The sequence below is a fragment of the Fringilla coelebs genome, assembly GCF_963513975.1.
Source record: "Fringilla coelebs genome assembly, chromosome: 1".
In the NCBI taxonomy this organism is placed as follows: domain Eukaryota; kingdom Metazoa; phylum Chordata; class Aves; order Passeriformes; family Fringillidae; genus Fringilla; species Fringilla coelebs.
The window spans coordinates 65,454,054-65,479,189 of record NC_140028.1 but is presented as its reverse complement, the minus strand read 5'-3'; the positions used below and the strand labels follow the sequence as shown (position 1 = coordinate 65,479,189).

Here is a 25,136-nt window from a genome sequence, read left to right as displayed (position 1 = left end):
TCTTGACAAGACAATGGAAAGGGGTGCCAGACCAGGTACACAAGTAGATTCTTGATGGGCTCCAACTCTCTCTTTGTTTACCAGGTAATAACTTGCTTATGAAGCTATAACTTGACTGTAAACCAGAATACCATCTACTACTGGAAAGGCTGAAATTTTCCAACAGAATTCAGACCCCAAGCATGCCCATATTTTTTTGGTAAATCCTGCCTAGCAGATCACAGAGAAGTAGCTCTGGAGATGATGCTGTACAGTCTCATCTTCAAAGGAAGAGTACTGCCATCACTATGGCCAGAGCAGCTGCACCTTGGCCCAGCCAAGTCAATAACCACCTTATTCTTCTGACTTAAAGAACAAATTACAATATCAAGATCATTCAACAGACACTTAAACAACATTCTAAAATCTGCTCTACAAAGGTAAAAGGAACCTCAAAATTTTTACAGCTAATAAAGAGGTAAAATTTTTATCAGGCTAGCTTTCTGTCAAGCTCTTAAGGAACAAGGACATGCAGGGCACAAAGACTGAGAAGATTTACCGAAAATCATACAAGGCTTCAAACAAGAACCAACATACTCCACAAAAATCTGCTATAAAGCTCTGACCTTGATAAAATGTTAAGATTTACCGACAGTGGATTGGAAAGCCCTCAGGCAGAAGCCTGGAGTATCAGTATTAGAAAGCATGTAACAAACACCTCATCTTGTCTGAGATGAAAAGACCACAGATAATGCGGAACGAGTGAGGCATAAACTTCTGAGAAGTACAAGAGCAGCTTGTAGGAGTCCTTACAGCATCCCTAAATACATTGCCCTTCCTAAGAATAAATCTGCTACCAAAGATACGGGAAAGCTTCTCTGCATTTTCTTCACAATCTTGCAATGGGGAAATTCTCCCCAAAAAACCACAATTTCACTGAAGCTGCAGAGATGTTTGTGTGCACCATACTCCTAATGAAGTTGGAAATCCTTGAAATTCAAATCTAAAGTCAGAAAATTTTTAAACACACGTACTACATATTAATAATTACTGTAACAGAGCACAGAACAAAGCATCCCTACCCATCCTGCTTTATTCCAGAGAGCCATTTGTTTTCCATATCTCCATAGAATAAGCTGCAAAGTAAGGTTGACAAAATGGAGCCCTGTGGAATTCCACAGCACTGCAAGTAGTACCTACCAAAGAATAAAAGAAAACAAAAAAAATCAAAACATGTAACAAGACCACAACAGCTGTTAAATATTTCTTCCAAGTATACCATAAGAAATATGCTATATGCTTGCAGTTAGCCTTAAATTTTTTTCTTTCTTCTAAGAATCTACATAAATATCTAGAAGTTTTAACAATGAAAAAAACCCCACTAATACATGCAGTCCTTTCATATTAACAAACTTCCAGAGACAACTGCCATTAAATAAAAAACTGCGTAACTGATCTCAAACCACAATGCCTCCTTTTGCTGCAGACACATCCTTCATTGAAGATTTTTAAGTCTTTGTTACATCTTACTGTGACTGCTTCAAGAGAAGTGCTCTTATACACAAAACTAAGTACACTGGAATAATTTTCTATGCTGGCATCAACCAAATGAGTATGGCTCACAGAACCCAAGGGAATTATTTTCACAACATTTCTCTGAAGCAGAGTGATACTATAATGTCCACTTCACCACTATTACATGATTGACTTGGTGAAGCTGAAGAGACCACATACTACTTTTGAGCACTGATCCTACCTGTATTTTCAGTCATCTGATAACACTCCTGGTAGTAATTTTATTTTCTTACAGACTTTTGTTAAAAGTATCAAATGGTATTAAAAGATTGTTTAGAGGTCCCCAGCTCAATAATCAGCAATTTCTCAAAACATTAAGTTAATGCTGACTTGTGATTTTTTCATGAGAAAAAGAGACATTTCTATTTATTTACTGAACATATGGGTTTTTTTCTGGACAAACAAGAACAAGCTTCTTAAAAGGGCTAAGTTCATTTCAGGACAAACAGTATTTTTTCAGTCAAGTTGTGACTGAATTTGAAAGTGTGAAGGTGGTTTTGTCAGGGTGTGCTTTCTCTGCAACCATTAAAATTCCATGAAACATACTCGTGTTGGTTAGTCATTATTAAAGTATGCCACAAGAGCATTCTTATGATCCTGCCAAAGGGAGCGTAAGCATCAATGCTAGAAAAAAATAAAAACAAACATGCTTCTATGTGACCCTTCAAGAGCATTTCTCACTCTCCCTCAATGCTGTGAGATTCTAAAATAAGTATGCTAAAACAAAGGTATTTTTTCCAGAGCTAGAAGCTGTTGACTCTAACATAAATCACCCTGAATTTACAAATAATGATCATGTAAGTACTTCCTTTTTTAGACATGGTACACATTTGCCCCCTAGAGGCAAAATATAAGTACCAAGTCAGTATCTCTACCAACACAAGAAGAAATCTGCATTACTCCTTTCTGTAACATCTGATTCTTAAATTTGGAGTTGCCAATAACTTAAATTCCTGTTGCTACTGCCTTTTAATTTTATTGCAACTTGCCAAAGAGCAAAACCATTGCACTTCAGGGAAATGACTAACAAGGCTCTTGCATGACTGCTTGCATGTTAACTCTTGCTTTTGCTCACCACTGTGCATCCCACCATTTTAAAGAATATTCCTTTTGAATTACACTTGCAGTTTTAATGAAGGTTATTGCATATGCTATGGAATAATATGTATTATGAAGGCTATTCCACATTCTATGGAATAATGCATTGTAAATAGTTGACATCATCCAGGTAGGGAAGCGAAATTTTATTAAATTTAAAGTTGATTCCATACTCTTCATGCTTTTTTGGAGCTTAAACTGATATAAAAATTTCTCAATAATATGAAATAAAAAAATTTTTAAAAGACAGCTATTCAAAAGTCCCCAGAGTCAATTATAGGTATCTTCTTAACAGGAAACAAACAAAGCATATTATAAAAGAAAAACTGATTTCTTTTTTACCTGTTCCTAATCTCCAGAATGGTGTTATGTATCATTTGAAGGAAAAAACTAAACAGGCTGGAACTCGTCTCGTAGAAAGTTAAGCTCTAGAAATGTGACAAAACAAAACAAGATTTGAAATGAAAAGTACACTATAACTTTGAAGATACACAGAAATCTTTACAAAAGTAGACTGCAGTGGCTCAAACCCCCATGTAAGTGAAAAGACAAACCCTAAACCCAGTATCTGAATATACATACTAAAAAGCTGCTCACATCCAACAAGTTAAACCCCAACATCCAACAAATTTTTTTTTGTTTGTTTTGTGTTTGGAGAAATCAAATATAAATCTAAATCCACTTTAAGTGCTGGCATAATAGATTGGATTATTACAAGGTATAAGACCCTGCTCTTTTGGCCCCTTTCTATCCTGTTGGACAATTTCTGTAGGTCAGGATCTTTATGATTTCCAAAGTCTTGACACACTCGCCCATTCTGCTGCAAAACACACACTTCTTCGGGTATTACAAACACTTCCATGCATTGCTGTCCACTCAATATTTATGGAACATTTTGTTAAAAATGATAAGATAAAAAAATCCATTTACAACAATTTAAGTACCCTTAACAATGACTTAATTCAAATTAACATAAAATTACTTACTACTTCCATTGATTAGACAGCTGACAAATGCACCCAGCCTTTGATAGAGCCAGGCAAGATCATGATTACTTGCATTGAAAAGATAAGGTGATGCACCAATGGCACAGACACCCAGCCTGACATGACACTTTTCTCAAAATACTTTGTTCTTTTAAGATAATGACACACAAATTGTTTTCAAACACAAAATATTTTTAAATAGAACACGGCTGCTCATGCAGTACCTAGTATAGCTCTCTAAATCATTTGAAAAAGATAAAATGTACTTATACATCAGTGATCCAGCTAGTTTCCATTTTCATCCAGGTACTCATTAGAGTTTCTTATTTTTGTAGGATCCTGGAATTGTACACCAGCCACACCACATATTCTACTCCTACGTCCACAGATACACAAGATCATTTCACTTGTATGTTAGAAATCACCTTTGCCAATCTTGTCATTTTCCACTGCCAGGTTCAGAGAAGAAAAATTTGAAGAGGAATTGCTAGCCTGAAAGAACATACCTGTCTGCTCTTGTTTACAATCTTGTAGGTTGTTATTACAGAACACCATGATTCCAAGCAAGAAATGCATGAAGAAACTGTCTGGGCCTATCACCTACTTCTATGCCTTTGTCATGCTGCTTGAAGAAGTCTTGAGAACAAACACTTGTATCACAAGAATGAAAACAGAAGGATGCTTGCTTCTTGCAACAAAGCATCATTTGGAGTAAAGTTAAAATACATGTAATTTTTAACCATACGTTAAGTAACTGAAAGCAAGAAATCTCTTTAAACAAAAACTTAAAGAGTTGATCGTTTGCTTTGTACTTAACTCCTCCTAAAGAAGAGTTCATTCTCATCTACCTTTACAGGCAATCCTTAAAATCAGCTTTTTAAATTTTTAATTAGGCACAAAATAAGATCTTAAAACAAACAACAAACAAAAAGCTGCAAACTTGCAGTTTGCAAGTCAAGATGTCACATCCTTAGCTACTTGGCTTATAATACATTTTGCTCATTCTTACTTCCCTATGTTTTGGAGATAGGAAGTGTTGACATCCGCTTTTATAGATAGTTAATTTCTCACTTGAGGACTGTAGCAAGAAACAATGAAATTAGGAAAGGAAAAAAAAAACTGGTTAAAATAAAAGTCTGAGAAAATAATGAGAAAATATAGGAAAAGTTGAGAAAGACTTTTAGTCAGATTTCTTGCCTGGTGCACTTCTCCCGCTGAACACTCAAGAGTCTGTTACAAACATCAAAGAAGAGATGACTAAAGTCTTTTTACAGAAGAAAGAAGGTGCTGGTTAACTAGATGAGAAGTAATGGCACCACATAATATGTACATACAAGTAAAAATCCCAATCTTCATCTAATTCTTCTGTAGCTTTCCTTTTCAGTTGAAAAGAATCCTCACAATACTTACCTGTTCAACTACTATTGCATTTTGCAATGAGTCATTCTCCTGAAGCTGGGACACAAACTGCTTCATGTCTGGCATAAAGTCCTTGAAAGTAGAAACCTGTGTAATAGTTTAAATTGTAAAGAAACAAATGATAAAAGCAATAAAAAATTCAGTAACTGACTTTTCTGTTCAGAGGAGGTCAAAGAACCAGCCCTATTGCATTATTTTAATCCAAGAATTCTTCTACCATTAAAATGAAATGTCTCACCCACAAATCTCTATTTCCACAATATATTTATCTTTATTTTTACTAAGAGTGAGTAAAAACTTTAAAAGGCATAGACTAAAAGCAAGCTTTTTTTCTACCCCTGGAAAATATCTAACAGCATTAAAAAAATGTTTATTAAGTACTTAACCACTTCAAAGGGCGGCTAAAGAAAGCTATAAAGCCAAACTTTCCTTGGACCAAAATATGCTTACAACACAAAGAGAAGAAATCAGGAGTCATACATGTCTCTTATAGAGCCTCCTGGCTCTTCCACTTGGGGTAATCATAATCACAGCGTAGCGCCGTATGCAGTACACAGTTCTCTTCTCAGGCTTCAGGACCCGCGAAATCACTTCCACCAGTTTATTGTGAGGAATGCTATCATAAGCCCTGGACACATCAGCCTGAAACAGAAGAAATATCTTCCACTACATATTCAGCAATATTGCTGTAAACATTCGGGTAGTATAGAGGAAGTATTGCAGTAGTATGTAAGCAAGGCTGAAGGATAGATGACATGGGAGTAAAATTATTGCACCATTCAGGCCAAATTCCTGACAAAACAAAAACTCACTGCTTATCTGAAAGACCTTTCCCCACTCATCCAGTATTCCCTTAGAAAAGAATATCCAAATCATCAGTTTTAACACAACTCTTATTACTAACAGAAGATTATATCACATGCAACCTTAAGTCAAACACTAAACCTCCAATCATTTAAGTTAATAACTCATATTTTTATGTTTAAATATTTTAAGAAACTTTCCTCACCATATGACCACGGAGATGACATTTTAGACTTTAGGAAAGCTACAAACCTACATATTTTACCTTTCTCTTCCTTTCCTTTTTGTATTGGAAACCTGCCTCTGCTTTTACTTGTCCTAGTAAAATCAGAAAACTTTCTGTAGAAGCAACAATCTTAGGATTACTATAAGACAAATTATGTCAATGACTTGACCCTTTGGCTAGAAATATAATAAGACAAAATTATGAAAGTTATTTCAGGGCAGGATGACAAGTAACATATGAGAGATGAGAACACAGCCCCCCTACAACACCTACAAACCTGTGTGATTTACCTATTTCAGTATACGTTGCCCAGTTCAAAGCTATGAATTGAAATCAAACACAAAATATTGCCTGCTATACAGAACTGACAGAAGTGTGAAGATGAAGAACAAACTCCATTAATAACGGGCTATCACAAGCACTGATTTTTTCAAAGTGGGAGAAGAAACTTCTTGGAAAGACACCAACCAGAAGTCATGTGTTAATTTTCAACAGAAACTAATGATAGTGAGATGGAAGAAACAAATTTTTTAAGAGACACTGAATTTATTTAAAAGCACATAGAACATTTTTTTCTGGTTTTCATATGGCTCAAAAGGCTATCTGAGCTTCTATCTTTCTTCCACTTTTATACCCAGCTAAATGTAACTGCAAAAAATTCAGTGCATACATGGAAGCAGAAGCTCCTGCACAACAGAAAGATGGACAGAAAAACACCCAAGCAAAGGAAGCTCTACTGCAGGATCACTCATCCACAAAAAGCAAGCAACCACCCCCATGGAAAAACTAACCAGAGTCTGGAAGGTATGCACAACAATTCATTTAGGAAAAAAAAAAAAAAATGCAGTCAGATTACAGCTAATACAGCTATAAAAGTATCTGCACAAGCTAGTTTTGAAAAGCTAGTTTTTATATGTAACTAAAAATACATACCTTTACACAGTAGAAATGAGGAATTTCACCACCAGATTCAAGAATCTTTGTAACAAACTGCTTCCATATCTTGTAGATATCATCTTTCCCAAACACTGAAGAGCCTATAAAACTGGTGTTTATAGTCCGTTCATAATTTAACACACTAAACAGATTTTTTAGTTGAGTGTTGTAATGATTCATCTAAAGAGACCAAAGAGAATCACCTTAAATTACGCTGAAACACATTAAATTCTTTGCAATACAAAGATTACAAATTTAAATAAAGTTTGAGATTAAATGGATGCATTTACTGTATTATTTTGTTCAACTGAAGCTTTAAGAAAGCCTGACTATCACTGCAGTAACTACTTCAAAGTAACAAAACAGCCTCAGAGATTTTTCTTTTGGTACAGTTAAATCCTATTGAAAATGTTTTTGCTCCTATACTTGACTCTTGGAAATCAAGGCATAATAGTTACAGTGACAAATAGATTAATGGCAGCAAATAAATCCACTACTGATCTGAAAATAGCTTCTTAAATATTATTCATTCTCTCTGCTGGACATAATGACAGCAATAAGAACAACAAAGAGAAGGTGTGCTCTGAGATTTTATACTAACTCCAGCTGCACCATCAGCTGGGCCTCTCGAGGTACTTTATCCAAGTAATTGAGCAAAGACTTAACTCAGCTGTGGGGGTAATCAAATACATCAGAGCAGCACTGAAGTCATGCAGGTTGATTAGTTCTGTAAACACCATAATGTGCAATATTATGTGAAATAACACTCCACAGCTCAGAACAACTTTTAGCGATGCTCTTTTCACCTGGTTTGGGATCACATGGTCTGAACAGTTAGTGCTAAGAAGCTGTTGACACCTCACCAATTTGGGGAACAGTCAATCTTGGGAATGAGACTCAGCCTTAAGGAAAAGCAATTAATTCAGGCAGGCAAGACGGTGAAACTGGGCTGTTACCATTCCTTCTGGCTAACTACCCTGTTAAATAGATTATTCTGTGCACTGAGTGTTCTGTCTGTTCCCACACTGCAATTACTCTCAGTTTCCTTCCCAGCTCTCTACTGTGCCTGTTTCAGCTTCCTTCCCCTTCCTAAGACACTCCTGTAACCTACCCAGCTCACCACTGTTCACTGGCACCACAGGCAACTTCACAGATCAACACGCACCATCAGTATTAAGGCAAATCCTAACAGGCCAGACTCACCCATATCAAAAAAATGGGATTACTTTACAAGCCATGTTATTCTGCTGGGCTCATTTACTTAAGGCAGGTTTGCCAACAGAAGTTTGTGATCCTGGAACTGGAGGCTTGTGGTAATTAAGCATTGGAAAGGGAGAAGCTAAGCTGCAACAGACCCATTCAGACATTTTGATCAGAATGCTACAGTCCACCATGTTAAAACTAGCTTTATGTAACAAAAATGTTTACTCCATTTATTAGTCACCTACATCAAATGCATATAAAACAATGAAGTAAATAAAAACCTTCTTTTCTCTGCTTTCCTTGCTGAGTGCTCGTGGTTCGACAACACCGCTCACTTTTACTATAGGTCTCAACCCATTTGGTTTTGGAATAAACCGGAGCTTTGATGCCATAGGAACGAATTTTTTTTTATGGATAGTTTCAATCTCCTCTGAAGACAGAGGCCGTAGGTGTACTTTGACAAAATGGTTTCTAAAATACAAATATACACTTAGTGTAAGCAACAGGAAAGGCAGAAAACTAAAACATTTAATGTCTTTAGGATAACTAAAGCCAAATACTTTTCTAAGATAATACAAATACCAACCTCGACAGAAAGTGACATGAAATTCTGAATTTCAAAACAATATCACAGCATCTTAATGACAATATAATACAAAAAGAAACCATGTATTTCTGCTTAATGCAAATAAAAACCCTTTTTAACACAAATTAAAATTTAAGCCCAGATTTGTGGAATACATATGAACATTTTGAAATATCCTTTATGCAAGAAACAGGAAGTTGGATATTGCTCATGGTTTCAGAAGTTTGAAAGGCATTAAGAAAGTTGAAAAGAACCTTCTGAAAACTACTCTAGGACAGCTCCTGGGAAGAAGATACAAACTGTAATGACTGTTCTACTCCTAAGAGTTAGGGGATCTACCACTTATTAGATGCTGGGATACACTGACATCATAAGGGCTTTATATATCCAGGACTCTGATGAGCCAGTTGAAGCGAACAGCAGAAAGAAATAAGAACCAATGGCGCCTAAGTCACAGTTTCTGGGCTTCCCAAGTTCACCTTAATGGAAATGTGTTTTCCACTCAGATCCCCCCCCTCAGGATTTGCAGTTCCATGAAAAAATCAAAATCAATACTTTTCCATACAATGAATCAGGAAAATGGTGGTGGAGTAAAAGCCCTTGTTTTTACTTAGGATGCAGAGTTAAAGTACCCTGCCTGCAACATAAAAGACCTGGAAAAATCTCCTGCGCTGCTTGTATTGTTCAGATGGACAAAATGTGCCCTACAGACTAATGGCTGTAATATTACCCTGGGAAGTAAGGGAGGCAATTCAAGTCCTCACAAAAGACTGGACATCGATCTAAATTTGCATGAAGACTTTTTACATCCCACACAATCCAACAGGCTGGTTTAGCAAAAGGAGGCCACACTATTACAAGAGGCAGTGGGTGAATGGTGGAAACCTGGTAAAGATGCTCTAGGAGACACCTAAGAAGCCAAGAATGCAGGTAAGAGAGGTACACAAATGCTTCTTTTGTATGCCTATACAACTCAAATACAAGCTCATGATCTGTCTGCTTGGGACTCTTGGCATCTGAGGGATACAGTGCACGACATCTAGAAAGTATAGTGGGATGCAGGGCCGGTGAGTTGAGCTACTGAAAAGAGAGCTTTGAGGATTAATATTCAAATTTTCAAATTAAGTTCCTGGTACAGATGCTGCCCAAAGGAAAGCAGAAATGGTTGCTTTTCCACAGTGAGGGATCACTATTCTTTATAAAATTACATTCTTTGCTGAACACAACACTTACTACACTATTAGACAGATAACCAGGATAAAACAAAATCACTCCAGTTCAACAGAAAAAACTTAATGATCAAATTTCCCTCCCTCCCTTTACAGCTCACATTCAAGACCAGAAGGAAAAAAACCTCAACAGACCTCTATCACTGTACTAAAAACTATGGCTTCCTTTAAAAATGAAGACAAAGGCCAGACATTGGCACATCTTCGCTACTCCCTCTGGCCAGCTGGAGATGCCATTTTGCCTGCAGTAACATTCATTGCTTATTTCATGGCATTTATAGCAGGGCTGATGATTTTGAATGTGTGCTAATCTAGCAGCCACTGGAGCATGCTGCTCTCACTGGCACTCACAATGCTGTTAAGCACTGAAACTTGAAGGAACTTGACCAGATGGTCCTGCTGTCTTTTGATATCTCACCTCAGTCTGACGGGGAACATTCAGAACTTCTGCAGTTTTTAATCCTCAGCAGCCACTGTGTGTGGCAAAGGCAGGGATGGCATGAGCTTTAGGAAAACACAACACTGTTCACTATTTTTAACACACAACTTTACATTCTGCATGCTATTTAACTTGAAGCAACTGTATCACAAAATATTGGATTTTTCCCAGCAAAGTCTGCTATTAATTTGGGGACTGACATTTGGTATAGCTTCAAAAATTAATTCAAAGTTGTCTGTTCACAATGACAGCCGACACTGATCTCCACCAATACAGCAAGGCTAATATACAGATCCAAGGCCCCTCTCAGAACCCTGCTCCATATCCTTGAGTAAAATTCTGTCTAGGATGATCTCCTCAAAAGGACAGTCCTTCAAGATGAGGATTTGCTCCCCACTGACAATGCAGTCAATGCAAAGGTAAGCTCATAAGTAAGGTCCAGGTCTGCTCAGTTCAGCCTGGTCCATCCATTCTCTTCCTCCAAAGGAGGATGCAGAAGAACTCAACAGGAATCAGCAACTACCAATACCTTCCTGTGAACCAGCTCAGAGCAACTGCCTTGAGCAGCTCCAGCTGAGGAGAACCAGAAGAACCACAGAACATCCATCAGGGTAACAAATGAGGTCACCAGACACTCCTCCAGGCAAGATGGAAGCAGCTCAAAGCCTTTGGCACTACTTCACCAGCAGCGCCTGGTTGGTTAAGAGCAGACAGTGTCTGAACAGCCTCAAAATGGACAAGGCTGTCCTAAATACAGTAGATACTGAATCCCAGTATCTCTAAAGACCTACATTCCAATTTCTTTCCTCCTATGTGAAGTTGGCAGTTGGCCACCTCTATGAATGCAGGAAGCTGGACTCGTGGCAGACCTCATGTAACAGATCACACGTGAAAGAGCAGTGCTGAAAGCCCTGTCAGTGAAGCTTAACTGCAGCTGTTGGAACGAGACTCAAAGTCCTTTTAAACTATGATTCCTCTAGCCAGAAGCAAACATCCTGTTCTTAGAACACGCCTTTGGCAAGCACGCAGCAGCAGTTCCGTGGGATGTTTCTGCAGCTTACAATAACCTGCACTTCAGAGCCCTTCCAAGCAAAAGGTGAGAAGGGGCTTCCTGCATGGTACGGAAATAAGTGGAGAGAAAATCAGAAGAACCAAGACCCTAGCATAAGGTCTTTTGAGCTCAAAGCACCTTACACAATGAGTTTTTCTGGGAAACTGGGAACACAAAAGAGCTAAATCCCAAGTTGATTGCTTCTAACCACAAACCCCATTAAAAAATCTATTATTTACTACCTCTATTATTTTTATTGTATCTCTAGTATGTGAAAGTCAGCACTTGATCGTATTTTTGTGCCAAAAAATAGTCTTTAAGTATAGTGAAACTGCATAAAACACTAATTGCAACATTACAGCTGTTAGTTTGAAGACAAGACAAACAGAATGTGTGGGACTGAAAATTACATTCCACTACTATTCAAAGTGCATTTTCTCTGCTACAACTGCAAACAAGATTGAGACTCAATTAAGTGCAAACACAAATGCAAAGAGTGACACTGGAGATATCAATGCTGAAATCAGGGAGTGACAGGGCAGGAGGGGGAAAAAAATCACACATATAACGCTGTGGACCAAAAGATCAGAGCAAAAGCAAAAGGTTCACCATTACAAAACAGCCACTAAAACATACGACATTAAGTATGCAAATTTTTCACAGTTTCAAAGCTCTCTCAGATACCAGCAATTTATAAAGAAAACCTGAAAGAGGTGAACTAAGGAGAATGGTGCACAACACCGTTCATTAAAATTGCCTTTCCTATTTTGTCAATTAATTGTTTAAAATTTTGTCTTAAATAACGCTCTAACTTAAATACATGCATTTTTAAGACCACAAAAATCAGCATGGAATCCCAGCCATACTAAAAAAGGAGATGTGGCTTCTAAAACTCTTAACCTTTGGAAAAAAATCCCTAAACCCACTAGGCTACTGTCTGATTTTTATGAATAGAGTGTTACAGCATTTCAGCAGAGCCTTGTTTTTTCTTTTTCTACATTAAAGTAGTTGAAGGAAATTGAGTATTTTTAAAATGAACTTTCACTTTAAAAGGTTACTTTGGGATTTTATCACTATGCTTTACTCATTGTTAAAAGGTATAAAAACTGGACTTATAACAAAATCCTCTTCCTACTGGATTTTATTATTGCAAAGATTTCTAATGAAGAAGTCTCAATTTGAATTAGTTTTCTCACACAAAATGTTTCTGAAATTACTAACTGTGCATGCTACAATCACAGGTTGAATTTTCCTCTGGGAAATGAAGCAAATAAAATGAAGATGAATGAGAAATAACTTAAAGCAGAAATATATCTTTACACAACAAAACACACGATTTCTACATATCCATTAAAGGTTAAGTAGTTTTCTAGTGTTACCTAATTCCAATGTTCTGTAACTTGCTCCAGATAAACTTTCGGTAGTAGAAGAGCATGTTTTTTTGGAACATGGTCTCGGTGACATAGAAAAATGATCTGAGCAACTCAAGAACATAGGTACCCATCAGCCAGTATAGGAACTTGGCCAAAAGTTCTTCACGGAAACAATGTTCATCGGCAGGAACAAAGTGATCACCTTCAATAAATAATTCAAAGGTAGTTATAGTAACTATCAACTCTTAGCATGAGTAAAGAAACAGAACACACAAACAACTTGAATAACATTCTTGCCCCAGCTTGAGGTCATGAGAAAGAAAAAAGGTAAGTACAAACAATTACACTCCAAATTTTCAGGGCATTAAATAATGCAACTGACCCAAGCTTAAAGCATAAACACAGGAATAATCTGCAGTGACAAATTGACATAGAGGATACAAATACATGCCTCAGTAGCCCAAAGACTTACTTTCTTACCCTGACATCAATTGTGCAAGATTTTTAATGCACAAAGGCATTAAAAAAGAGGTCAAATAAAAAGAAACAAGTCTACAATAATATAAAACTTTAAGAAAAAAGAAGCAAAAGACTGAAACTAATATAGGTATACTGTAAAAATTAACAAAAGTAAACTGGGATGATTTGGGGATAAGAATGATATTCAGATTTCCCAATTACATGAAAATTAACTAATTATAGTGTTAGACTTTATTTCAGACATCCTATATAAAACTTTTTGTTGCAGTCAAAGAAAAACAAAGAAAAAATATAAATCACCCAAAGTCTATCAGTATTTCCAACATTTAGATAGGATAACAATTATGAACCTACAACATTCCTAACTACTGCTGAATTTAAGGTCACATAGATCTGTAATTATGTCTAAATACAGATAAACAGGGAATAAGGCTCTGGGCTACAATACTGATGTTTTAGCCAACTTCCAATAATATTTTTTCTAATTACATTTAAAGAGTTTAATTTAGCCCAAATGCAACAGCATTTTAAAGAAACTACACAGAAATATTGGTTTAGCTGCTTAACACAAGTCATGGTCATGGCAAGAATGTGTTAAAAAAGTTTAATTTTGATGCAACAGACCTGACAGTAGAATTTATAAAATGGAAATAAATTTTCAGTTTTTGACTCTATTTCATTTTTGCATGCTCCAGGGCAGAAACATTTTCATGTATTTACAGCACTTAAAAAAAGACTAGCACTACTTCAACAGAAGCCAGTTAAAATCAGGGAAAAATTTCACTGCTGGAAAATCCTCTAACTGAAGAGCTGCAATATGCAGTTGTAATATGCAAGTTGAATCAATATGCTGATAGGTAGCTCTCCTGGAAATAAATGATTTCTTTTCTAAGCTACTGACAACAGATGTAAACAATGACTACAATTCAGGAAATTGTCAAGAAACCACTACTACTTTTGGAGGAAAAAAACACCTACAGTGCAGCAAAGCAATTCCAAGGATGTTTAAACACCAAGCACTTGAGAGTACTTCCATGAAAATAAAAATAAGCCTATATCTTACTTTGCCTGGAATATGACCAGAGAAGAGGGCATTACATTTTTCAAAGACCAGATGTTCCAAATTACTATGAATCACACACATATTTTACAATAAAGCCTTTTAAAATATTTAACTCCTCAGCATTTTGGAAAGCATGCTTTTGAATCACAGTATCTGAATAAAGAAATGTTTCCTAGAATTAAGAGTTTCTTATGAAGTGTAACCTCCCTTACTTTTGACATCAGTTCCCAAACATCACTTTTTATTTTCCTCCTACACTAGAAAGAACCTGTAACAGCTTCAAAACTTACTGCACCTTTTAACAAAAGAATACCATTTTCAGTTCATATTACTGTAGGATCCAAGTACAATGCCAGGTAAGAATAAACACTGTAAGCATACCAGTTAAGGGAGTGCAATCCATATTGCAATAGATGAAGAACACAAGCACAGAAAAATTAAAATATGCACTAGATCCTACAGCAATCAAGCCCAGAACAATGGCTTCAGCCTGGATCTAAATCCTGGGATAGAGTCTGAAGAAGAAACTCAAGGAAATAAAGATTGACCAGTCATTTGAAAAGAGGATTGAAGAGAAATGGGTTCATACACAAATTGGAGCAATCAGCTGTTGCCCTCATGAGAGCTTTTTAATCAGGGACCACTCAGCCTGGGGACTTCTGTACCACCAATTAGCCAGGCTGAAGGAGCGCTCAGTAAGTCTCTCAATCCTAGAGAAGGGCTCTAAAAAAGGTGACAGATGATGAGAGCCCTTTTCACATAGACATGTAATGATAGGAGAAGGGGGAAAGGTTTTAAACTGAAAAAAAAGTAGGTTTAGATTACATGTTAGGGTGAGGGTGGTAAGGAACTGGAACAGATTGCCCAGAGAGGTTGTGCATGTCCCTGCCCTGGAAGATTCAAGGACAGGCTGAACGGGGTTCTGAACAACCTGGTCTAGTGGATGGTGTTCCTGCACATGGCAGGAAGGTTGGAACTAGATCTTTAAAGCCACTTCAAATTCAAACCATTCTGTGATTCTATAGTAGGCAATCCCTGTACTGAATGGGTCTCATATCTTTCTCACAGGGTTGATGTGAGGGAGTAAAAAACCCTGGTTTTTTTTCACTCCCATAGCAGAGGAACCCATGCCACTGCAAGTGCATTGATTTGCTTTTAGTTCTTTCTGAACTCCTACAGTAACAAACAGGCAGTGTTTATTCCTTACGTGCTTAGGTTACACTTCAATGGATTTTCTGAGTTACTGCAATTTGGATAGTAGGAGTGGATGGGAAAGAGTTTTGGTTTTTGTTTAGTCTAGGTTCTGAATTCATGTTTATCAAAACATCACTCTATTAAACACAAACAGCATGAATGCAAACAAGTTTTGGAAGGAAGACAAGCTTAAGTGTCCCTCCACCATCAGTTACAAACACTACCAGGTTTGCTCTCTCAGCTATGGTTCTTACCAATGAACTCAGCAATTCTGAGTCCAGATTCAATATCCTCCCCTTCCCACCTTAACCATAAACACCAATTATCTGACAGCCCCACCACTAAGTTCTTTAATATAAGAAGTACCTTTGCCTAGACGAAGCCACATGCAGTCATTCACTCTCATCTTCCACATCAACTCCCGCAATGAAACCTTAGCAAACCTCCCCCTGGAAATGAACACTTTGACATTTTTTAGAAACCGGCACTTGTTGTGGTTTGAACCCCAAAGCTCATCAGGAATGACCTTCTCCAGGCAATCCCTCACAAACATGTACACCTGCCAGTGGCTGCTGTGCTGCTTGAGGAGCTCCATGAGGGCTGAATCACGTGCCTCTCGCGGGTTTTGCTCCTCACTCGGCGGCAACTCCCCATGCACAGATTCTGAGAGGGGAGCACCTAAGTTGTCTGGCACATCAGTGTGACCAGATTCACGTCGGCTGCTTGTCACACACTTAGCAGGCTCTTTCCCAAACTGTTCTGCTTGCTTCTGAACCTCTGCTTCCCCAGGCAAGGCTGCCTGACAAGACAGCTTGATTTTTTTCATAATGATTTCAGATATCCAAACGGGGCAATTTTTTCTCAAGAGAGCTACGTAAGCACATTTTCCGTGGTTGTTTAGCAGCTCCTGAAATGTACGCCTCATTTGCCGGTAGCGTTTGGGCAACGTCTTCTTCCTCCGCTTGCATTTTGGCAGACTTTGGTTATGCCTTTGCTGCACCTGATTTTGGTTTAAGAATATAGCTTCTATAAGCCGTCTTCCACCTGCCTCAGAGCCCTGCAAGCGATTCAATACAAATGATTTAGGAAAACATTCTTGGAAACTCCTGCAAGAATAGAGAAGAGACTTCCTCCCAATGTATGCTGCAGAACTCAGGAGTCTATTTGGTAACTTCTTTGATAAAGGAGGTTGGGGACTTTCCTGCTCTCTGCATTTTGAAGTACCCTCCACAGGTTTGGTTTGTCCTGAAGCCAACTGAGATTCATACGTATGAATCTCTATTCCTTTCCTACTGGATTCTGCTTGCAGTTTAATGTTGGACTCTAAAGGTTTGTTATTCTGAAATCTCTGCAGAAGAGAGCCTGCCACAAACTTTCTCCTGCCACGAGATGTGTGAACTAAAGAAGGACCAGACACAGCACTGTCACTTCTTTCAGAAATACGGGGGGTTTTAATGACACTTTCAGAACGTGGTGCTACATACCCAGTTTCAGATCTCTCGGAACTACTTTGGTTTACTCCAGGAAGAAGACTACACACCTTTTTCTCTCTCACTTTCTCCCCTAATTTTGCCCTCTTGGCTGGAATTTCAGATTGTTCTCTATGAATCTTCCTTTTTAGAGATGGAGCTATGGCTGAAACACATGAACTGGAGCTACTCTGTTTTTCCTGATCTTCAGTAACCACTCTGATCTGTTTGCTTGCTTTAGAAACAGCTTTTGCAGAACACTGGTCAGTGGGCACTAAGCTTTGTCTCTTGTTCTTTCTTTCATTTCTCATTCTGGAGACAGTAACTTCACATCTTTGTCTGTATGACTTTAAAAGATAATTTCTATGAAACGTAAGCCTTTTTCGCATATATTTAAGCAGGCTAGTACGTTTATACTTTGAGAACCTTTGTCTAACAAATACCAAGGATGAGTCTACACTACGTGAAATAAGTTCATAAATTGGTTGCCCACAAACTTGGTAACAATTACTAGGGGGAACCAGCATAAAGACTGCACAGTGTTCCAATAAATACATCATCACATCATCCCCTATCCGGCTCAACAGTGTCTCCCAGAAGCCGCTGATACAAAGAGTTTCTGTGACAGTATTGGGTAGGTAGCTGTGTATCTTTGAAAGTGGCATGACTGGGAATTGAGAACTGTTCTCATCCGGTAAGGAGTAGCCATATGCGAGGACATTCTTCTTCTTTTTCTCACACAATCTCTGAACGACTCTTGCGGTGACCTCACTCTGACTAGATAACTGCAGAAACAAAGAAAAAAGAAAATTAGCTTTTCTCAGTTACTCCTCCATAAACACAATATACCCTTTAAATAAAAAACACATGCAAGGATACACAGCCCTAGACACCAGTTTTCAAAGCAGCATTCATTATTCACAACCATCATACTCAAAAATTAAGATTTTCCAAGCGTAATGCAAGATGTTCACATGTAGCAACGTAAGCTGACGACTTGAAGGAAGTCTTTTTAACATCTGCCCTTTTGATCCTGGCTTTTATGCCCAGGAAACGCCCTGCATTATTCCCGTTGAGTCCCTCAGCAGCTCAGACTCCACTGGCTCCAGTGAATCCGTGTTCGCAGATCCACATTTGCAGGCACGCATACGTGCTCGCGCAGGCTCCAACCTCCAGGGAACTAACGCTAATTTTCTTGAGGCCTCCATTTCCTTTTATGTAAAGGAAAATTCAACGGAACGACTCGGCACACAATTCCAAAACCCATTCAACAAGTTGTCCTGGGTTTGCCACATCTGTTTCCTACCACAGCACAGTTTGGCTCATATGGCGCTAGAAAAAAGCGGTCTTCCCCCTCTGAGAAGCTTTTCCTCCGCTCACACATCGACCTGCAGCCCGTTCTACCCGCTTCTTCTTTAATCTCTCAAGACTGGGGCACTCTCTATCCCCAGTCGCTCCCCGGCCACCTTCGGCTTGTTCACCCCTACCCACATGGGCAGGCAGGGAGTCCGGGAGCCCCAGGCACGCAGCCTGCAGCGCTATCCGCCCGCTCTACGCCCGCACCTGGGCCTTGCTCTCCCATCCCCAACGAGAGGCAGGCAGTGATTCCCACCGCTCCCCGCTGGCCCTGCGGCAGGATGGAGCGGCGGACGGCCGTGGGAGCCGGCCGGGCCCGCCCGGCAGCAGCCGCCAAGGGCCAAGGGCCGCCGCGCCGCCGCCGCGCCCGCACGGAGCGCAGGAAGCGCCGTCCCAGGGAAGCCCCGACAGGGCTCTCGCCCCCGGCCCCTTCCTACCTGCTGGAAGGTGAAGGGCCGCGGGATGGCGCGGGCGCCGCGGGGCACGCACACGAGGCACTGCCCCACGAAGTTGCGGTAGCCGGGGGCGTCGTCGGCCCGCAGCACCTCGGCGTCCCCGGCGCCGCCGTCCCCCAGCCGCCGGACGAAGGTCTCCAGCGGGAAGGCCTCAGCGTAGCAGCGGCGCAGAGCGGACAGCACGGCCGTGAAGGACTCCCTGCCCGCCATGTTGCGGCCAAAGAGGGCACGGGTCCACCTGGCGCAGCCGCGGCGCCCCTCCGACCGCGCCGCTCGCCCACCGGGCATCCCGGAGCAGCTGCTCAGCGATGAATTAATAAATAAATAAAAGCATTAACCGGTGAGGCGGGAGGAAAAGGAGCCGGCCACAGCATCCTTTTAAAAATGCGGCGCTGGTGCGGCGCACCGGTGCCCCCCGCGTGGCCGCGGAGCAGCGGCGGGCGGGCCGGGGCGGGCGGGGCGGGGCCGGAGGCCGCTGTCCAGCTCCGCCGGCGGGGGCACCGCGGCAGGAGTCCTCTACGAGAACGCTTTTTTCCCCTCAGGATCAGCACTCCATTGAGGATCTATCGCAAATAAGAGCAACTGTAGGAGAGATTATGGTGGAGATGAACACACTAAACCCTACAAATACCGAAGTAGTTCACCCTGCACTTTTTCATCAAATTCATGCAAGAAGAAGCCAAATCGCCTGCGGTAGAGTGTAACCTCCTACTCCAAATTTACCTTGGTATCTGACGACTTCATGATAGAATACTTGATGCCAGACTGTGAAAGAGATTGCAGTAGAGCCCTGGGGAAGTGCAGGTCTCTAGACCCTGTGTGTCTTCCAGGTGAATGAGTAGAAATCACAGAATTATAGCACGGTTTGCGTTGGAAGGGACTTCAAAGGTCGTCTAGTTTCAACCCCCTTGCCATGGGCAAGGACAATATATGTGAAATATCTGTGCAATAACAGAATTAAGGGATGCTGGGAGAAATAGAAATTGCTCAGCCAACATTGCTTCCATAAGGAGTCCTGCCTTTGACTTCTGCCAAGTGTTGGAAATACATGAAAATTATCTGGTCAACTGGTTGATATATGCTACTTGAATTTCCAAAAACCTATGCAAGAAAATGTGGCATGACACATCGCATAAATTCAACAAACTCAGGACTTTTGCGTAAATGCTTGGGCAAGATGGAGTTAGCACCTCACCGAGGGTGAGGTGGCTGACTGTCTTCTACCCAGGCTTCATAGTTAGATTGCTGTGAGTATATAGCAGAAATATAACAGAGCTCTCTCCTTCCCAAAGATTAGAGAGTACCTCATCTTTGAGAGGAACCATCCAACAGATCCCATTGTAGAGAAGGTTATTTTTTCAGGTGCGTCAATAGGTGAAGGGAGATGTTAGTGTTCCTGTGGTCATGGACAGTCTTGTCCCTGGCTGAAGTGGTGCCATGCAGTGAGTAATTCTCACCTGGCAGGGACAGACGTCTAGAAGTTGTGGGTCTGCAGAGACAGAGCAATGTGTACCTTCCCTTCCTCTAGTGAAGTCTTTACAGACTAGGGAGTGAGGTCAGCATCCCAATGCTCATGGAGGACTGGCCTCCTTTCCTACTAAAACAATTAATTTCTTCCTGGGAGCAAAGCAGCTCATCTCCTAACATCAGCATGGCTGAGGAGTCAACTCCCTGGCACCTTGTGACCTTGCCAGACTCTTTTAGCCCTCAACAGAGACAGGCACCAGCTGGCATTCCCAAGGGAGGCAGAGAAATAACACCAGGTTTCATGGGACCTCAGTGAGGCTCTAACTGAAATACTGCACTGCCACTGCACACTGAGGGGCAGGGGATTTGTAAACAGCCTGAAACCATCAGCATCTGCACCTAGGGTAGTGATAAAGCTGATGCCCTTGGTCTGACCTCTGAAGGATCTACTTGACATGTATTTCCCCCCATATCTGTGTTGCTCCAAAGGTGACAGCACCCTTAAGGTAGAATGTTGCCTGTGGCAAACATAAACTTCACCATTTCCTGTGAGAAGCATGTTCAGGAAGAAAGTAAGAGGAAAAAAAAGAAAAAGGACATTAATCTCCAGCAACTGCTGTCAGGTCCCAGCCTGTGCCTCTTCCTGATGCCTGCTTGGTTGCAATAACCACAGCAGTGGTGGAGGGGGAGAGGGCTGCTGCAGCCAAGCTAAGGGGGGCTCTTTCCTCTTTCTTTTCACTGGTACCCCATGTTTTTCTGTGTCTACCATTGGGCTGGGGGGAGAATTCAGGAGGGAGAGGTGGAATGAAGTAACATGGAGAAAGAGGTTGATTTTTTTGGCTTTTGGGGTCTTTTCTGGAGGGGTGGCAGAATGAATAAGGAAAATAGAATCACAGAGACATAGAATAGCTGAGGCTGAAAGAGCTCTATAGAGGCATCTAGTCGACTCAGCTGCTCAAAGCAGGGTCACTTAGAGCAGATTGCCAAGTGCCCTGTCAAATCAGGCTTTAATACCCTCAAACATAGAGACTCTATAACCTCACTGGGCAACCTGCTCCAGTGCTTTATCACACTTTAAAAAAAAAATCATATTTAAATGGGATTTCTTCTATTTAAATTTGTGCCCACTGCCTCTTATCCTGATATTGGATACTATTAAGAAGAATTTGGACCCATCTTGTATTTATTCACTTTCATATGATCCCCACTGAACCTTTCCTCCTTGGGCTAAACAATCCTTTGATATAATCCCCACTGAGCCTTTTCTCCAGCTGCCTCACAATCTCCTTGTATGTGAGATTGTCCCACTCCCTAATTACTTTAGTGACCCTTAGTGGAAACTTCTCTGTGCTCACTACAATATCAGTCTTTTACTGAGAACCCTGATCTGGACAAATAATGGGGCCACAGTTCTCAACAAAATTTGCTTCAAGCCATATTTAACCTTATCCACATCCTGCTTTACAACCAATTTCTGTGAAAAGGGGTTACCCTGGGAATGGATTATGATAGTGGAATGATAAATATAAAACAGTGTTTTTATGGTCAAGCAACAAAGTCAAAGGAAATGGGATGTTATGTTTGGGTCCAGCTTAAGTAATGGCCATTTAAAGAGGCAAGCTTTCTGCAAATGTGCCTCTGTTTTCAAAGCTCCATTTGAGAAGGCTAAAGGAAACTCTTAGAAAAAATGTCACAAGATGAAGTAAGGCATCTTTCAAAAACCTGAAGCTGTGTTCAAATAGAAAAGTGAAAAAAAACCAATATCAGATTACTTTGATTAATAACTTCTCAAAGTTTAAAGAAACATGAAACATCAGAAGTGGAACAGCTTGCCAGGAAGTCTATAATGCAAAAATAGAGAAGGAACACTTAGGAGAACTGTGATAATACTGAGGAATTTCAGGGAGGCTCTTGTGTAAAATCTTCACACACAGCGTGAACAGCCTCAAGGTCAAAGTACTGTGAATTATGTTGTTCAAGAAAGAGATAAAAAATACAAAAATCGGTGAGTCTCTATAATTAGATGGTAAGTACCAGTGAGTTTAAAGGAACTCGGGGATTCCCCATGTCAAGACAGAAACTTTCTGTATCACAGGCTATGTAAATACATTACCTGACATCAAGAATCCTGAAGGATATAATGGGGATTTACTACCTAGCAGTAAATCTGAAGACTCAGTTATGAAAGTTGACTAACTCTGTAGTAGAGAATGGATTTAGTGGACATGTGGATAACTATGGCACACTGGAGGAGTCAACATTACATTTGCTGGAGGATGGCATTATAGGATACAAAGGGACATTCCTTTGGTCAGTTCAGGTCAGTTGTCCCAGCTGTATCCACTCCCAGTTTCTTGCCCACCCTAGTCTGCTCATGTTGGAGGCAGAGTGGGAAAAAAGAAATCCTGTTCCAAGTGCTGCTTAGCAATATCAAGATGTGGGTGTGTTGTCTGTTAGTCACAGACCCAAAGAAGAGCACAAACAGACTGCTTTGAAGAAAGGTAACTCTGTCCTTGCCAGAACCAGTACAATTTGTCAGAGTAAGACCCCTTTTTGGCCCATCAGTCTGAGTCATCACTAACTATGGTTATTTATATTATAACTATGTTGGTTATGACCTTGGTGCCACATTGCCTGAAGATCTGCTTGAGACAGGTGATACAGTGATGTCCTTTAATCAAGGCCATCTCTTCAGCCTAACCAGCTGCTCAGTGTAATCCCTTTTGAGAGCATCTGTCACATGTCATGGCTTTTATCTGCTGTGGAATGAAGACTGTTGTGATAGTGACTTGTTCTCTTCTCTGTTGGCTTGCATCTGCAGTTTTTGTTTTCTTTACAGTGGTCTTGGTGAACAGAGATGTGATTTGGTTCTCTGGCTCGCCCTGCACAGAGGGCATGTGGTATGGGGAAACAAGCCCTTTTCAGCAGTACTATCACAGTTACCAGGCTTACACAGGTCTGGCTCTTCCCATGTCTGTCCACCACAATCCTCTGGATTGGGATGCTCCCTCAGAGCCACAGTGGTCCCTTCACCTCTTAAATGCTTTTTCCAGGCCGCTGTGTAGCTCTCACACTGTGTGATGGTCCCTGAATGGCATCACTCTACTAACACCTTACTGTTTGATTCAGCTTCTCCCTACTTGCCCTATTACTCCTTAAAACAGCCCTTCCTTTCCTCCATTTGCCTCCTCGAAGTCAGGTCTTAATTGACTCAGACATCACATTTGTGCCCATCAAACACTGAACTTTTCTATTCTGTTTAATAAATGTTCAGTGCTGCTTTTCACACATCAGTTCCAGTATTTCCTCCCCAAGCTCTTTGACCCTTATCTCAGACTCTTGGCTGGCAGCCAGCCACACCCAAGTTCATCCCACTTTGCTCCTCCTCAGATTTCAGGATGCCTTTCAGTACTAGTGAGTCTGAGGGGAAATTAATTTTCCATGTGCTGGTTTTGGCTGGGGTAGAGTTAAATATCTTCAAACTAGTTTTTACAGGGCTATTACAGTTACAGTTTTGAACTTGTGCTAGAAGAGTCTTGATAACACAGAGATTTTTTTTACTGCTGAGCAATGTTTACAGTGTCAGAGCCTTTTCTGCTCACTTCAACACTCCACCAGTGAGGAGGCTGGAGGTGCATAGGAATCTGGGAGATGACACAGCTGGGAAAGCTGACCCCAACTGACCCAAGGGGTATTCCATACCATATGGTGTCACGCTCAGCATAAAAAGCTGAGGAGAGATTGGGGGGTGGGGGGAGAAGGTGCACAGGGAGAGGCTAGGCATCAGTTGGTTGGTGGTGTAATTGCTTAAATTTGCATAATTTTCCTTCTTTGGGTTTTATTTTCCTCATTTTTTCTTAACTTTTTAAAACTTTATTTTATTCACTGACCTGCAGCCTGTTCTAATCCCCTCTTCTTTAATATCTCATGAGTGAGCAAACTGGCATTTTTCATTCCCAGTTGCTCCCTGGTTATGTTCGGCTTGTGATTAACAGGACCAAAGCACGCAGATGAACCACACCAATGAAACACCCACCTTTAGGCTGCTTGACACAGACTAACCTTGGGCTAGAGACTGCTATAGGCAAATAATGCCTGGTAAAAATGTTCAGAATCAACTTTTCAAAGTCCAAAATAAGAGAAAGATAGTCCATGTGTCTTTGCAGGTGTGCAAGAAATAGGAGGACAAATCATCGTAAAAGAAACCATCAGAGCTCTCTCTAAATTTGGATTGTGGAGCTGGAGATGAAAATAAAGAACTTCAGGGGACAGAAACTGAGAGGCAACTATACCCAAATACATACATATACTCAAAACAGCTTCCAAGACATTTTATGGGTACCATATGGCAAGGACTAAAAGGACAGAGTACCACTAAACAGAAAGCTGGAGGCACCAGAGGAAAAGCTATCCTACTCTTTTGACCAAACATAGGCAGGTGTGAGCCACAATGTTCCAGTGTTAAAAGTGCCTTTTGAATCTATTTTGTTCTTTCTGATGAAGGAAGGGGGAATTCTAAAAATAATAATTAAAAAAATGAAAATCAAACCAGGATTTTTAGGGACCCATTAAAAAGAGTGGTAAGATATAGAATAGCTTAAAGAAATAGCTGAAGCAAACGGATTAGCTCCAGATATCCTTAAAAAGGAGACATCACAGTTCTTCCCTTATACTAAGAGAAAATTCTTAAATAGAATATGTTGAGTTGGAAGGGACCCATCTGGATGATCAAAGCCAACTCCTGGCTC

General features: G+C 40.3%; 1 protein-coding gene across 1 annotated transcript in view; it reads right to left on the bottom strand.

Annotated features, from left to right (window-relative positions):
- Positions 1-19,131, bottom strand: part of TERT (telomerase reverse transcriptase) — a gene marked incomplete at its 5' end in the record, with an annotated part of 29,772 nt that extends 10,641 nt beyond the window's left edge. The window contains 9 exons of the mRNA XM_084226552.1: positions 1,062-1,175; positions 2,995-3,080; positions 5,049-5,144; positions 5,538-5,699; positions 7,021-7,203; positions 8,508-8,697; positions 12,911-13,106; positions 16,008-17,895; positions 18,904-19,131. Coding sequence (XP_084082678.1) covers positions 1,062-1,175; positions 2,995-3,080; positions 5,049-5,144; positions 5,538-5,699; positions 7,021-7,203; positions 8,508-8,697; positions 12,911-13,106; positions 16,008-17,895; positions 18,904-19,131 — 3,143 coding nt within the window. The remainder of the gene's footprint in view (positions 1-1,061; positions 1,176-2,994; positions 3,081-5,048; positions 5,145-5,537; positions 5,700-7,020; positions 7,204-8,507; positions 8,698-12,910; positions 13,107-16,007; positions 17,896-18,903) is intronic.
- Between the last annotated feature and the right edge of the window lie 6,005 nt (positions 19,132-25,136).